At 35.3% G+C, this 16,648-nt stretch overlaps 1 protein-coding gene across 1 annotated transcript in view; it reads left to right on the forward strand.

Annotated features, from left to right (window-relative positions):
- Positions 1–16,648, forward strand: part of CTNNA3 (catenin alpha 3) — a 1,571,950-nt gene that overhangs the window by 1,493,350 nt on the left and 61,952 nt on the right. Inside the window, exon 16 of the mRNA XM_030862371.2 lies at positions 14,666–14,771. Coding sequence (XP_030718231.1) covers positions 14,666–14,771 — 106 coding nt within the window. The remainder of the gene's footprint in view (positions 1–14,665; positions 14,772–16,648) is intronic.

Below are 16,648 nucleotides of genomic sequence, written 5' to 3' on the forward strand. Positions count from 1 at the left end.
AAGCAAACATTCTCATGTAAGTGATAGAATTAAAGTGTGCGAGAAGGAAATAAATTTTAAACTTTCAGAATCTACAATTACAAGTTTCATACTGGCAAAGATTTCTGTTTGATATTATTAGCACAGAAATTTCCTAGAAATTTGTGTCATACCCTTGTATATTCAAAGGAAAATTCTAGCTCTGGGTCTGTGATGTAAAGAAGCTATACAACTAAATTGCTTCTTGTTGACTTCTGTTACTCAGAATTTATTAAATAATTTTAAGAAAATTTAATTTAAAAATCTGAGCTTTCATGCACCCAAAAGGGGGTTTTCTGTAGGTTCTTCTCTTTATGTATGTATATGTGTGTGTGTGTATGTGTGTGTATATGAACTGTATTACTTCATTATTTCCCCTCTATGAACTCACTTCCAGCCCAGGGCATTAAAAATAATTTATTTGTGTTTATATAATGAACAGCCTAAAGAAATTTGAATCAAGACACATCTTGGCTTGTAGAAGGCTTTTATTTGTTCACAAGCTCTTATTACTGAAATGTTTTAGAAGTTTCAGAAAAAAATTGAGATTCTAAAGGGAAGTACACAGGACAAGTTTTAATATTTTAATCTAGTCAAGGCAAACAGCCTTGAATCAATTACCTACAGTTTTCAACATATAATCAAGGATTTTGACAATATTTAGATGTTGAATTGCCAAGCTATTAGCAACCAAGAGATCTGATTATATATCCATATTAATAAACACCTGTCATAATAGCATAACAGATGTTCTAGAAACACAGCTAACCCAAAATGTAAATTTAAAAATTCTGTTCATATTCCTCTACAATGTGTTACCTAAATTAAATATTATAATTTATTTGTTTTACTAAAATTCAACTGCTGAAATAATTTCTCTCAATAGAAAATGTTTATTTTAAACATAAAAGGTTTTCATGGAAATCAAAGCCTATTGCACAAACAGTTGAAACTTTCAAAGTACATTAACAAAATACTGATGAGAGGTTGTGTGTGTGTGTGTGTGTGTATAAAACACATATATATTACCCAATTTAGGGTATGCTATTTTAAAATTTGTGATAATACATGTAATTTTAATTGATACTAATATATGTAAATTACATAGATTAATAGTTTTTGACAAACGGCTTATTTGTTGAATACTGGTCCACTCAATACAATGGTTTTATAATGTACTAAACTACTGAAACTAATGTATTCTCTTCTAGGAGCATATTTCATGAAAATAATATAGACAAATAGCATATGTAAAACAATATTGATTATTTGAATAAATGTAATATGTAGTGTATATTACCAAAGAAACAAATGCATGCACAAGACCAAAAATAGTCTCTATCCACAGTTGAGTGGAGGGGTTATTTTATTGTATAGACGTGCTTATTTTTCTCAGCACAACTCCAGATATGGAGAATTTCCTATGCACATTTATATAAGGCCAGGTATCAATTTAAGAGAGTGTCTACTAGTTAACTATGCCAGATTATTAAAGTATTTGTCTCAAAGAATTTCAACATCATATGCAGATATTATTAATAATGGCATTCATATATCTCTGCAGAAATTTGAAGTATACAAAGTACTTTCATATGCATTAACCCATTAAACTCTAGAAATTATTCCATGAGATGGGCAAGACTGACATACTATGTATGCCCTTTTTAAAGAGGCGAGATCTGATACTGAGAGACGTTAAGTAGAGAATGCCTGTAAGTGATTCCTGTGCCTCACACCTCAAGATTACAGCACACTGACATGAGCATCCAGATTCCTGGTGTTGACACAGCATCACTTTTGACAGAGGCAGAAACCAGTCATTAAATGGAGTAGTATAAAAATTCAAGGATGGTGATAAAAACAAACAACCGAGGGAGAAATGTTAGGGTGCTACATAAGCTGAATATAGCCTGAATACTGTCTGTAAGGAGACGAAACTTTGTTAATAGAGAAGAGAGTCAGAGATAGATACATACATACATACATAGATACATACACACACGCATACTTTCAGAGGATGGAAAATTAACCATAGTGAATGTTTAAAAATTGATATGGCCATGAAATTTATACCTGTTTCCATTTATTAACAAAGTGAGTTTTGTCCATACGGTTAAATGCTAGAACATTGAGTTTTATGTTAAAGTGCAAATATCATCTTACTATAAATTTAGTTCCTACTGAAGGTTGAAACAGAAAAGTTACTGTTTCTCTTCCTTACTTCTCTTCTCTCTTGATCCCTCCCTCCCTTTCCATAAAGTCACCAGCCTTCCACAGCTTCTTTTGCAAAATGTCAATTCTGACACCTTAGCTCTTCATAAAACTCGTCATATCATGGATGGACCTAGTGTATTATGCTTACTGAGAAAAGTCAGACAGAGAAAGAGAAATACTGTTTGCTCTTACTTATATGTGGAATCTAAAAAAATGAAACAAAAGAATGTATATAACAAAACAGAAACAGACTCATAGATACAGAAAACAAACTAGTGGCTACCAGTGTGGAGACAGAAGGGCATTCCTATACACTAATGTTGAAAAATCTGAAAATGAAATTAAGAAAACACTCCCATTTACCATTGCAACAAAAAGAATAAAATATCTAGGAATAAGCCTACCTAAGGAGACAAAAGACCTATATGCAGAAAATTATAAGACACTGATGAAAGAAATTAAAGATGATACAAATAGATGGAGAGATATACCATGTTCTTGGATTGGAAGAATCAACATTGTGAAAATGACTCTACTACCCACAGCAATCTACAGATTCAGTGCAATCCCTATCAAACTACCAATGGCATTTTTCACAGAACTAGAACAAAAAATTTCACGATTTGTATGGAAACACAAAAGACCCTGAATAGCCAAAGCAATCTTGAGAAAGAAAAACGGAGCTGGAGGAATCAGGCTCCAGGACTTCACACTATACTACAAAGCTACAGTAATCAAGACAGTATGGTACTGGCATAAAACCAGAAATATAGATCAATGGAACAGGATAGAAAGCCCAGAGATAAACCCACACACATATGGTCACCTTATCTTTGATAAAGGAGGCAAGAATATACAGTGGAGAAAAGACAGCCTCTTCAATAAGTGATGTTGGGAAAACTGGACAGCTACATGTGAAAGAATGAAATTAGAACACTCCCTAACACTGTACACAAAAATAAACTCAAAATGGATTAAAGACCTAAATGTAAGGCCAGACACAATCAAACTGTTAGAGGAAAACATAGGCAGAACACTCTATGACATAAATCACAGTAAGATCCTTTTTGACCCACCTCCTAGAGAAATGAAAAGAAAAACAAAAATGAACAAATGGGACCTAATGAAACGTAAAAGCTTTTGCACAGCAAAGGAAACCATAAACAAGACGAAAAGAATTGTATTCTTAACAGTATTTAATATATGACTGACACTGGTACTGCCCTGCATATCTCAGGCAAGAGATTTCAGTGGCCTAGAAGGACTGATTATGGTGCCTTCACTTGTTCAGTAGCTTTCAACATATCACAATTAATGTACCTGTTTAACTGGATTTATGAATTACATTATCTAGTTTTAACTAAGCTAACCTAACCTTCATTAAATAGGATGCATTGCTTTAAAATTTTCAGAAAAAACAAACCAAAAAAACAAAACGAAACAAAATGAAAACATGGATTGAGGATCATTAGAAGACAAGCTCAAGCAAAAAACAAGATGTCAGAGTTAACAATTCTCTATTCCTAGAAGGAGTTATTGGTGAGCCATATTACAAAGGAAGATCAATGATGATCTAATCAGAACTGACAAGAACCGGGCTAATAAAATTAGTTATCAAGAAGACTGCTTGAATTATGAATTTACATTCCCTAATACTCATGTTAAATTTCTCCTTAAGGGAGTATTGCATCTTGAGATTGTTTTAATGACATTATCATTAGCAAGATATTTAGAATAGTTTCTTTTATCTTTAATTGATCTCTTTACAATTTACATTTCTGTATATGTTTTGTAATATACATAATTTATTAGCACAATAGTACACACGTAACATAAATAAATAGCATATATAGAAGATGAAGGTAAAACATGTGTTATTCTATGCTTGACAGAGTAGGATGTATAAAGGCCCCAAAGCAACCTATTTGGCTATAATATGAATGTTTTGCTAATAAAACACCAACAGTTCAATATGAAGAGGTCTTCAGAATGCCAGCTCCTAGCATAAACATGTTTGCCTTCTTAGAGCTAATCCCATAGAACAGGCATAATCTTAATGATTTTAGCCTCTGGGAAGATGTCATGTTTTTCCATCTGGGGGGTAGATAAAAGTTATTCAGCACCAGAGTCTAAGCCATAGAAATGAATTTTATGAGCTTCCTCGTGAGAGGTGCAAATTTGGATTTTATTCAGAGTAACCATCCTAGCACGTGGCCATTTATTTTCTCATTTCCTATTCTTTTCTTCCTAAATAACCCCCACACTTCATTGGAATCCCAGTGTCTCACATTTCGAAGAACATTTTCAAAAAAGAAACACTGGGGTTTGGAGAAGAGTTTTAGGCCGGAGAGAAAGGCAGCTATTTGAGTCAAGTTTGATATGCTCGCATGCCATCATTAAAGTTTTCAAAAGAATTTCAGGAAACATTTGAGGCCTATTTTCAGAAAGACAGAACTGACAGGCCTTAAATGAAATAGACCCCCTGTAGAAAAGGGTGGAGGAGGTGTGTGCTATGATACATCCTGGCACCAGGGCCCAAGGCACACTGCTGGGGCAGCACCAAAGCACTCGCACCTAACAGAAAGCAACACGATCTAAGAAAGTTACAAAAGAAACAGGAAGGAAGGAAAAAGAAAAATCTCAGCCCTGACTTTTCTTTTCTATATGTTTCTATTGTAATTTTGGTTTAATCAGAAATAATAAGTATACAATTCGAAACTAGTTTATAGTCCTTTTAATATATTTCAGTCTGATATCACCATGTGACCCTCTAGACAGAGCCATACAGTATAAAAGCAGGTCCAAATACCTGGGTACGGTATGAGTTTATCTTATCCCCAAGGCAAGAGATTTTTAGGGCAAAGGCTGGCACGTACAGACAAGAGGGTGGATCACACAGCTGGGCATAATACTGGATGACTACTATTTTACAATCATATTGTTTTAACTTTTACTTGACGAGGCATTACATATGTTGTCTCACATAGCATTAGCTAAATAGTTGACTATTAGGCCAAATAGGGGGAGAAAGTAAAAAATAATGTGTTTGTCTAAACTAGCACTGATTATTTCATTCAAGTTTTAAAATCATACCCTTTACTTACATGAAAATCAGCTTTGGGTCACTGTACAATAAAATAATTCAATATAGCAAATCACTGGAGAGCAGCAATAGTGGCACATTAACAAAAAGACTAGCTACAGAAATCAGGATATCTCAAGTCATACTCAATCTGAATGAGCCCAATGAAAAAGGTAGGCCTTATAGCGTCCTAATATTTAATAAACTGCAGCTATATCTGACTAGGGGAGGGAGGGCATGCCAAAAATTTACTGGCAGTTTTTATCACCTCCAAAACATCAAGGTCAGATACTGGTGGCAAGCCAGACACTTGAACCCCCTCTGTACTCAATCTATTAGCTGTGATAAGCCTTTACGAAGTTAGTGGCCTTTTCACCCCCTGTATGTTTCTTCAACTGGACCTTAGGATAACATTGGGCCATGACCAGATTTAGAAGTGAGTTGGTATGTTGGTTTTAAGAAGGTCTAAATGTTGAATAATAAAAGCTAAATTATATTATTTTCATAAATTGAAAATGATTATTTTCTGAGCCCCAAAATCTGGTCTGATATTAAAGGAACAGGAGCAGCCCGTATATCAAAGTGGTTTAAGGGGAAGCTGGAAAAGGTGCCCAGGCTCTGTAAGAGATCGTGTACGTGATTAATGCCGAGGCCACTGCCAACAGGAAAAAGAGGGACCGCCACAGTCGGAGAGTGTGATTGTATTTACGGTGCATTGGCTTGGGCTGATGTGTGCTCAGAGAAGTAATGTATAGAGGGCGAGAAAAGACCTGTTTTCAAATGTTGGTGCTCAGTATGGGTTTTCCATTATGTACTGAGAAAGTATCGATGAATAATGACATACCGTCCTATTTTTTGGTGGTGGTGGGCTTTGCTGCTGCTGGAGGGGTACTTTCCCATGAATGAGGGGACGTACAAATGGATTTCCTTGTCAGTTTTCACCCCCTGTGTGAGTCTGGAGAGCCACCACTGAGACGTTTATCCCTTATTTCACAGTTTCTTAACCAATTGCTTCTAAGAGGTTTCTTAAATGATTGCAACCATAGTGTCCCTAAATGACCCCTTTACGTAAGCAGCAGGTACACTTTTTGAATGTCTTAGGAAAACAAGTTTCAGAGTTTTCAAGGCCTGTAGGTCCAAAAGAAAACAATGAATATTTATAATAATCATCTGAAAACCATTCCCCATCTCCCCCAGAAGAGGACTTCTCCTCTCGTTTTGCCCCATGTTAGACTCTGACATGCTTTCAGGCAGTGGTTGTGTGTGTTTCACGGGCAGCTCCAGGAGGAGAGAGAGGCGCGCTGAAATCACTGTGTGCTGGATGGGGAAAGGGCAGCACCCAAAAAGAGTCTCTCTGGGTAACTCTGCTTTTCCCAGATCTTCAGGTTTCTTCAGGCGCCACCCTTTGATATGAATTGTAAGGAAAGGAATATACAGCTAGCAAACCATTAAGAACTAAGAACCTGAAACTTTCACTGGCAGTTGTAAAAATAAAGAGCTAGCAGGCTGGAGAAGCAACCACCAGAGTGCTGTCAAGTTGTTCGAGCTGATTTGGTCTAAGTCCAGGAAGACCAGTAGTTCCCTCATAGGAGCCAAGTCTGACTCCTTGGTCGTGACTCTGGAGGATTATGGCAGCCTGAATAGTGGCTCCCCAAGGTGTGCACCTTCTGGTCCTCAGAAGCTGTGACTATTACCTTCTATGGCAGAAGAGACTTCGTATATGTAATTACATTAGAGATACTGAGATGGGAAAATTATCCTGGGTTATCTGGGTGGGCCTGATGTAATCACAGAGGTCCTCACGAGAGGAAGCAAGAAATCAGAAAGGAGAAGGCCATCGATGTGATGACAGGCAGCAGTTGCAGTGATGTGCTCAGAAGACAGAGGAAGGAGCCACAGCTAAGGGACACAGGTGCCCACTAGAAGCTGAAGAAGGCAAAGGAATGGATTCTGGCCTCAGAGCCTCCAGAAGGAACCAGCCCTGCCAAGCCCTTGACTTCAGCCTGGTGAAAATTCTTTAGAACTTCTGACCTCTAGAACCGTACGATGATATGTGTGTTGTGTTAAGCCACTGAGTTTGTGACAGTTCATTACAACAGCAGTAGGAAATGAATAAAGTGACTCTTCTTGAAGAAAGATCAGGAGGACAATGGATTAAATATAGAGGGAGCAGTGAGAATCGGCATCCGTGCGACTACCAACTATAGTTTTCTCTTTAGGTTGATACAGGCATTTCCTTGCCATTGGAAAAGTGGTTGATAGTGACAGTGTTTCTTAGACGTCTATGATCTTTAGGTGAGATAGTAAAACAGCTTATTTTATTACTCACACATTGGGCTGAGTTCACTAGAAAAAATTTAGACTTATACACCACAAATTTCAACAGTGCTACAATTCTCAAATGAATATTAATGGCTTCATTTTTGGTTCTAGCAAACTTCTGATGATCAGTCATGGGCCCCCATCACTGGGCTACATCTCTCTTTGAACCAAAACTCAAAAATCCAGTTGAGAGGGAAAAAAACAATTGTGATTTTCTTTCTCCCTACATATATCTTCTTTTAGCCCCAAGTAGAATGGGGAAAAAGGAGAAAGAGAAAGATAAATGTTAGGTTACTGATAAAAAAAACATTCATTGAAAAAGAGGTTATTTATTTCCTAACCCTTGGGAATGTTCAGATAGACAGATAATGATGTTTTAATAGGACCCCACTCAGGACAATAGCTAAGAATCTCTGCTCTTGTATATTTCTTTGCAGTATATGAAACATTCCACTGATTCAGAGCTATCCATTGAATTTCAGTGTTTCAAGATGCATACTGACAGAAAACTTATGACAGTTTCCATCTACATGATTTCTTTTTAATTGGCTCTGAAAGTACCAATGACTTAAACTCCTTGCTTTTAAATTTAGACCAACTGATATTCATATAGCTTGGAGAAAAGTTAAGGGACTTTGAGCTTCTAAGCTTTTGATTCTTGTTTGTAGGACAAAGATAATAGATTCTAGGAGCAGAATGAGCAGGTAAGGCTGCATAAATTGTGATATGCACTATTATGGGAGTATCCATGATATGAATGGCAACTCTTAAATTTGTGCAGTGAACAACCTGCACAACACTATGCAGCAGTGCCGGGTATGAGAAAATTGAGTAACTTAACAGTGTCTGGAACATAGTAAGCACACAAAAAGTTTGTTATATATGCTTTCAGTACAAAATTACATAGGAAAATAGTAAAATCTTCACACTTAGGAAGAACTGAAGAAGGTTGTCTATCTGTTTTGCTAAAGACAAAAAGAAGACTGTCTGGCTAGGTGACCTCTTCTTTGCCTACAAGTTGGAAACAAATGAGCTTTGCTAAATAAGGTCTATCCCTATATAATTATATAGAATTATAATTAAAGAATTCTAATTCTTCTGCTTCCACCTAGATATTTAGCGTTTTTGGTTCTTTAAGGGTATTCCATGAAATCTCTAAATTTTACAATCTGTCTAGGATTTGAAACAACTTTAACAGGTGGAGAGTAAATTAGAAAATTTGAGAGTTAAGAATAGACAAGATTTATGTCTCAGTTTTTTTTTTAGAAAATTAGTTTTTACATTTGAGGAAGGGAATTCCTACTTCACACACACACACACACACACACACTCATGCATGTACACAGAGCCCATATACACACAGACAACAACTGCAGCAGCAACAATAATAATATTAAAATAATATTAATAACTTTAAAAGTATTCTCTCCAGGCTGATCCCCCAAAAGATCTCTAAAATAAGCCCTATCCTTGTTTCATAGACAAACACAACATTGAACATGAAAGGCTATTATCACCATGCACAAAGTAAACTTATGTACTTTTTATTTTTAATAATAAACCATCTACATAGTGACAATTTCAAAACAAAAAACAGAATTGGTCTTCTGCCCAGGCAAAGTACATCTCCTATGATTTCAGCTGTATTGGTGAAGAGACTTGGGATTTTCCCAATATTTCCCCACCTACTTGGTGACATCCAAAATTCCCTTCACAGGGAGCACACACTTTCGTTGCTAAAACGACAAAAGAAAATATAGGATTTTAGCACCTCTGGGACTGTATATAGAGGAAATGCTATGATTTCATAAAACGCTGTTTTCTTTTCTTCCTGTGCCCAGATAGAATACTTCTTCCAGCTTTCTTTGCAGTTACATGAGTCTATGTGTCTGGATTCTGGAATACGGGTGGGAGTGATGTATTCTAATTCTTATCCTGATCCCTAAAATTTCCCGTGAGATCCTCACTCATTTTCCATGTCAGGTGTCTGGATGCAGTGAATCCTTCTGAGGGCTGTGAAGCCTTAGAGGTTAGGTTATCTTATAATGAGAAGGAGCCTGAGTTCTTAAATGACTGTGTGGTACATGACCCATCACCCACAATCCACCTTGACTGTGATGTGAGAGAGGAATAACCTTTATTGGGTTAAGCCCTTACAATATTTTTATGTTGTTCTTATAGCAGCCAGGCTACTCTGAATAATATGGAATGAGGGGAGCAGAAATGAAAAAATATACATATGCAATGTTCAGACCATATTTTCCCTCGTTCATGGGGCAACACCTTTTTCAGACTTGAATCTCAAAGATTCCTCAGGATACTAATTACTCAGGATGGTTGTTAGCTGATAACTCACTAGCTTATTTTCTAAAGACTTTTATAGAGTCCTCAAAACTTGAGAATGACACTTTACAAGTGAAAGTAACACCCAGAGGGAGAGAGTTGCCTAATTCAAGTTTCATGTTTGAATAGTACAGAAACAGTATGTCCTTGCTTGAGTCTGGCATCTCTCTTTATCTCATCATTTTCAGCTGCTTCCATGATAATTACTTTTTTCTTTTGTATCTGAAGTCAGAATTATAAGTAAGAGAATTCTGACAGTACCCTTGTAGAGCTAAATCATTAATCTTGGGACATTTATAACAGCAAAAAGACCTGTCATTAAATGTAATTCAGCTCCTTAAAAGCAGTTAAAGAACAGCCTTGAACAACAATAACAAGTACACACACACACACGAAGTTTATAGGTATATTTATATTTTTTTATTAGTAGAAGGATATTATGGACAAGGCTGTACAGAGTTATATTGTCAGCAGGTGTAAGAAGGAACTCAATTTAATCGTCAGTTCATATCATCTGGCAAGTGCTATAATTATTAAATAAAAATTCAAAAGGTAAATTTTTATAAAATATTTGTAAAGGGATTAGGAAAATAAAACATAAAATTTGCTGAGCACCTAATGTGTGCCAAATATTGTGTAAAATACATGATTTTATGTATCCTTACCATGTGGCAAGTAACGCAATTATTATTTTAACGAAGAGAAAATAAGCTCAGACCAACAAACTTATTTACCTGAGGCTACATGGCTAATAAGTATTAGGACGCAGACAAAATGTATTTCCCAAGTCCGTATTCATTTTGCTGTACTTTATTGCGGCACTAAATTTGAGTGTTAGAATTAAATAACTATGTCTATAGCTGAGATTCTCAGGTAAAAGTTCTATTTGTTGTATTATAAATAAAAATCAACATTCCATCTCTCATCCTAGTATGGCATTTATAGCGGTTGAGTTTTGAATTTAGTGATTAGAATCCAGGGAGAAAGGGAGAGGGAGGAAAGGTACCAAGAAAAGTAATGAAGAAAAGTTATAATATCTCAAGAAAGAAATCTCAAAACGGTAGGCAACTGGTGCTATTTCAACACTTTGACGAGACTGAAAAAGCCTGTGTAATGTGGCACATTTTTATTTCATTGGGTCTGGGACACATTTGGTTTGTGTCCCTTGAGGCTGTTGTGTATGAGCAAGTAACTGCTGGGGGGCCTCCTTGCCACCTGGTGTCTAAATCTAACCCTCCTCTTTGCTCTCTATTGCATTCACGGTAACTCCCACCAGTGTCTAAGGAGATCTTTTTAAATATTGTAATGTCGTCTTAGTATATTTTATTGGAAGTCGTGTAGAATAGTCATTAAAAGCAGATTCTGTAGCTAGACTACCTGAGTTCAAATTCCATCTCTGATACCTAATAGCTGTGTAACTTGATAAAATATATATTTAATATCTCTTTCCCTCAGATTTCTCATCTGCAAGATAAGGATAATAATAATTCTAAATTCATAGGACTATTTTAATCAAATTAATTTGTGTATGGGATAGTATATAGCACATAGAAAATACTAAGTGTGTTAACTACTGTTATGGACCATAATATATGCTATCATTGTTTTCATCTCTTAAGTTAACCACAATGTCATGAGACTTATTCTATAAAAATATAAAGGAGAAAAGGATTAAAGGGAAAGTTTTTGGTCGTGAAAGGGGGAATAATGTTACATTATCAAAGATTTAGGGGCTACAAAGTGCAAAAGATATAAAACAAGCCTTTTGTTTTAATCAGTAGCAGAAAATACCAAGTCGTTTCAAAGATATTCTCTGTCCCTAAAAAGATAAAATAAGTCCACAACACTTATTTGATATTTTCTATTATCAAACCAGATCTCTAGTTAGTTGAGCTGTTACTGATCAGCTCTACCATCTTCTTGCTTCTCATGCTAATCAGTAGAAGGAAGGGAGGGGTGGATGCCAGAACTTGAGAGAGGGCAGGGAGAGGAGTGAGAATCCAGGTTGGGGCAGTATCAAAAATGGCTAAGAGGTTTGTGTTGTACCAATAAATCAAGTTTCAAAGACATCCCTTTCACTTGTTAATAAAATTGTCTATGGTATCAACATCACTGGGTTATTTCAGTCTTTCTCATTATACCTTCTAAGCTATAACTTAAGAGATTAACTGGCAGACTGTCTACTCCAGAGCTTGGTCTGCCCTCTTTTTTGAGTAGATAGATAGATTATTATTGTAACCACTATTTATGAAAGATTTCTGGCCTCTGGTTTCCTTAAAATATTTCCAAAGTCTGCCCCCTCCTCCTTGGGTATCTTTCTCTGCAGGATCCAAATTCAATGATTTAAGACAGAAGTGGCTGACAGAGATCCCGAAAACCCATTATGAAAATGAAGGCAGAAACAACCTTTGTATTTTCCAATTTAAAAAGCCTTCATGACATAGCACATTTCAGGCTGAGAATGTTAAAAATTTATCATAGTTTCAGTAATTGCAGCTTCCTCTGGAACTTGGCATAAGATGGAATCATTTGTAAATGTATATTTTGTTTGGCTCTCAGTAGGAAGCTTGCCAGGCAATACATTTAATTAGGAGCATGAGGAAAAGAGAATAATTGTAGTCTGTCACAATATATTATTGTTACTTTTAAGTTCTATATGTGTTTAAGATAGTCGTCTCATAACAAGGTGTGTATTTAAAGCTAGAGGTTAGTTCCTTTTCATCAGCCCAGGGTTTTTATACGGGGAAATATATTCTTTTTGAGGGGAAGGGTACGTTAGCTACATCCCTTAGATAAAACTCTGTGTCCATTGTTTAAGCTAAGTGAGCATTAGCCCCTCTCCTTAGTAACAAATTTTGTCCGTTGTTTAAGACCTTGAAAATTGATGCATTGCCTTTTGGGAGCTTGGACAGCTTTATTTAAGTTTAACTTTCTCTGGAGATGCATAGACATAATGAAATGCAGTGCCCGTCTTGCACATAACCATGTACATAACATCTAGTCCTGCCTGATTCATAAAGTAAATTTGATAAGAGCAAGTCAAAAAAATTGTAATGATTAATGTTGATTTTTTAGAAAAATTCAAAGCAACCTGTGTCAGCAGGTTCAAAGAGGAGAAGTATGGTGATAACTATCTACTGAGGCCAGGTTTTCATCCTCTTAGCTGTGAGGTTCCATTTTTACAGGAAAACTTGCTTGTAATGTATTTGAGAGGCCCCATGAATAAAATGCAGTGAAAGGGCCTTTTTGACATACTAGTCACAAGTGAGTTGATGTTCAGGTTTTCAGGTGTAGAATACTCTGATCATTTTCCTTTGCATGAATCCCCCTATGTTGTATTAGTATAGAATGATAGTCCCTACGTGAACAGAGATTTTTCTCTTAACAACACATCTTATTAGATTTAACATTAGGGCATCTACCCTCAAGACTGGTCCAAGATGTAAATAAGATATTGGACAAAGGTTGTGTCCGTTCCCCTTCTCTTCAACTCCACTGTATTTTGGCCTCTCAAAATCTCCCTTTCCTCACCCTGACTGGCTTATTCCTTCTTCCCACCTTCCTCACTCTTCTCACTCCCAAAGCATCGAAACAGATGGCAAAGCATCAAAACAGTTGCATTAGTGAGTGAGTTCTTCAGGGTCCTATTCTCTGCTAGGAACAAGGAACAGAAACCACATAATTGGAATAGCCAGTGTGTCGATACTCAGTAGAGGGTTAGGAATTGGGCCTAAAGGAGTAAGGAGAGGAGCAGTTTTAGGTGGATGGAACATTTATATTCATTCAGGTCAGTTATTCATTTATTTTTGACGAATGAGAAGACAGAAGAATATCTCCTTATCCCACTCCAACTATGTAAGAAGTGTACTTCTTTCTTAACTACGTTGCAAATCCCTAAATAAACCTAACTTTTTTATTCCATGGCATTAGAAACCAAAATTATCTTAAAATAACAAGCACAAAAATAACAACTTATTGAATGCTTACTTTGTTTAAAACAATGTTCTGAGCACTTTGTGGAAATTAAGTCCTGAAGTCCCTAGAATGACTTCATGTGGTGGGTGCTCCTGTTTCCTCTCACTGGGAAACTGGGGCATAAAGTGGGTATTTATCTTGTTCGACTTACACAAATGGTAAGAAGCAGTCTGTGTGGGGAAACAGTCCACGATAGTGTGACTCCAGATTCATACTCAACTACTCTGATATTACTAGGAAATAATTGTGGAGGAGAGGTAATGTGATAAAAACAAAGTACAGTTAACCAAAAGACTGTAAAAAAAAAAAAAAGGATTAAAAATAGGATTAACAGCATCCCTGCTAATCAAAGTACACTGTTGAACATATAAGATGTCCAAAATCTCATGTTTCCACCCAGAATGAAGAAAATACCTTTGCCTTCAGGGGTCTACATCCACCAAAAGTATCTCTGGGCTAAGGTTTATTGTACAAAATACATGGGAATGAAGATCAAATGGAGTCCATCTTCTTGGCAAAGTATCCTGAACCTTAACAAAATAGGCCTTCTTTTTTTTTAAATTTTTCATTTAATACTGGAATCTAATCATGGCCTGTTTAAAACTAAGTTTGTAAAACCAATGGCTTATACTTTGGGGTACAAATCTTATGTGTGTGTGTTTGTATCTTAGCATGAACCACTGCAACAAACATGTATTCTTTTATTTTAAGGGGAAAAGGACCACTGAAGCATACAACTGATGTGATCTATGCAGCTAAAATGATATCAGAATCAGGATCAAGGATGGACGTCCTTGCTCGGCAGATTGCCAACCAGGTGAGTTCTTTACAAATGGATGTGATGAAAGTTCATGGTAATTGCTCTCTGTCATTTGACATCGTTTAAAACAAAGTTGAATTTTTTACTCTGTTGGATTGTTTTTTCCTAAATTATTATTGAATTATTTTTAATTTTTTTTTGCATAATTAACACACAAGTAGTGGAAAATTTATTCTGAGGAAGTTTATTTCTTGGTGCTTTATTATTACTACTATTATCATTATTATTATTTAGGGTTGGATTATTTTTAAGATTTTTGAGCTTCAAATACATTCAGATTATCCTAAATATCAGCTTTATGAGTTTCAGATGTACTCAAATTATTTTAATTGGCTGTCATACCCAATGTTAGTATTCTTTTTCTTAATATCTCAGATTTCTTATTTTTGCTCTTCAAAATTAGTGCTTTTCAGAAGTATGTTAGGTTTTCTGGGTAAACAATATGTTCTGGCATTCTATGTAAAACTGTGAGACAAATAGTAATTAGTAGAATACTGAAGTGAAGATATAAAATGTAGGAAGCATTTAATCCTTATAGATGCTCTGAATACTTGGTTTCCTTTCTTTAGATTTCTGATGTCTCTATTCCAGTTTTCTAAGCAGCAGCTACATTATTGGAGTTACCTTTTGCTTAACTTTAATTGAGAAATCTGTCAGTTTCTTTAGTTAATGTACTGAGATATTCAATTACTATTTCAAACTGAGATATAGTATTCCTTTGCAGGTTTTACATTATTCAACTCCATAATACATATTTATCTATCTTTGGGGAAAAAAAAAACACTTGTCTTTTTGAGTCTGAAATGACTTCATATCTTTTTTATGCATATACTTTAAGAGAAACTTTATTAGGCTACTTATTGTTATTTTATTTTTTTATCCTCTTTTTCTTGGAAGCTGAGGAACTTTCTCTTATTAGATATTATATTTTTGGATATAAGGGAAGAGAAATAAACAAGGAAAAATAATAACAGAGATAAATATTTTAAAACATACTTGAATATATATATTCACATATATGGTCATATATATTTTTTCAAGTTCTTGCTACTACTCTATAAACATTTTATTAATCTTTTAGTATTCAGCATTTACAGTTAAAAACAAACTCTATTCTAATATAATTCAAAATCTATTATGAATAAATGAGTGAAGCCCAAATCTGCCCATGGTTTTCTGTGTTCTAGAATTTTATTGCATTCACTTTTATGAGACAAAACAGTAGTAAGATAAGTGAAACCATAATACATTAAACAGATGCATGTGTTCTAATAACTTTTAAAATACTTAATGATTCCTAGCAGTGTACTTCTGTTTGTTTTAGAATGCACAGTTTTCAAAGTCCAAATAATTGTGTCACTTTGAAGTTGTCCTTTTCTTCTTGACTGATATTCTTATTTAATTGGATCAGGTCACCTTGCAGTAGGTGCTTCTATAACATAGCTGTATTAAATCACGCTATTGTTTTTAACATTATTCACATTGCATGGAAGAGAGCAAAAGTATTGTCTCACTTCCATATACCTTTGACATTTTAAAAGAAGCTTAAAGAAACAGTCACTGACTAATGAAGAATTATGGATGACTCTCTTTGGCCTTTTCCATTTCATATAGTAAAGTAGTTTCAAATGATATATTTAATTTTCATCTGAAGAAATACGGTTCTGAAGAATCAGAATTGAATCACTTATTATAGTGACTATCTGGGAAGATTCTCTATGATTGTGCTTCGGATATTTTTTGATAGGTCAACATAAAAAATTTAGACAAAAATAATTACTGAAATTGGTTGTGGAATACAATTGAATAATGTAAATAAGTAAGGCAGTTTTTACAGTGTCAATGTATATTATGAAAAAACTCTGCCAGAACAT

The sequence above is a fragment of the Globicephala melas genome, chromosome 16 (genome assembly GCF_963455315.2).
Source record: "Globicephala melas chromosome 16, mGloMel1.2, whole genome shotgun sequence".
In the NCBI taxonomy this organism is placed as follows: Eukaryota; Metazoa; Chordata; class Mammalia; order Artiodactyla; family Delphinidae; genus Globicephala; species Globicephala melas.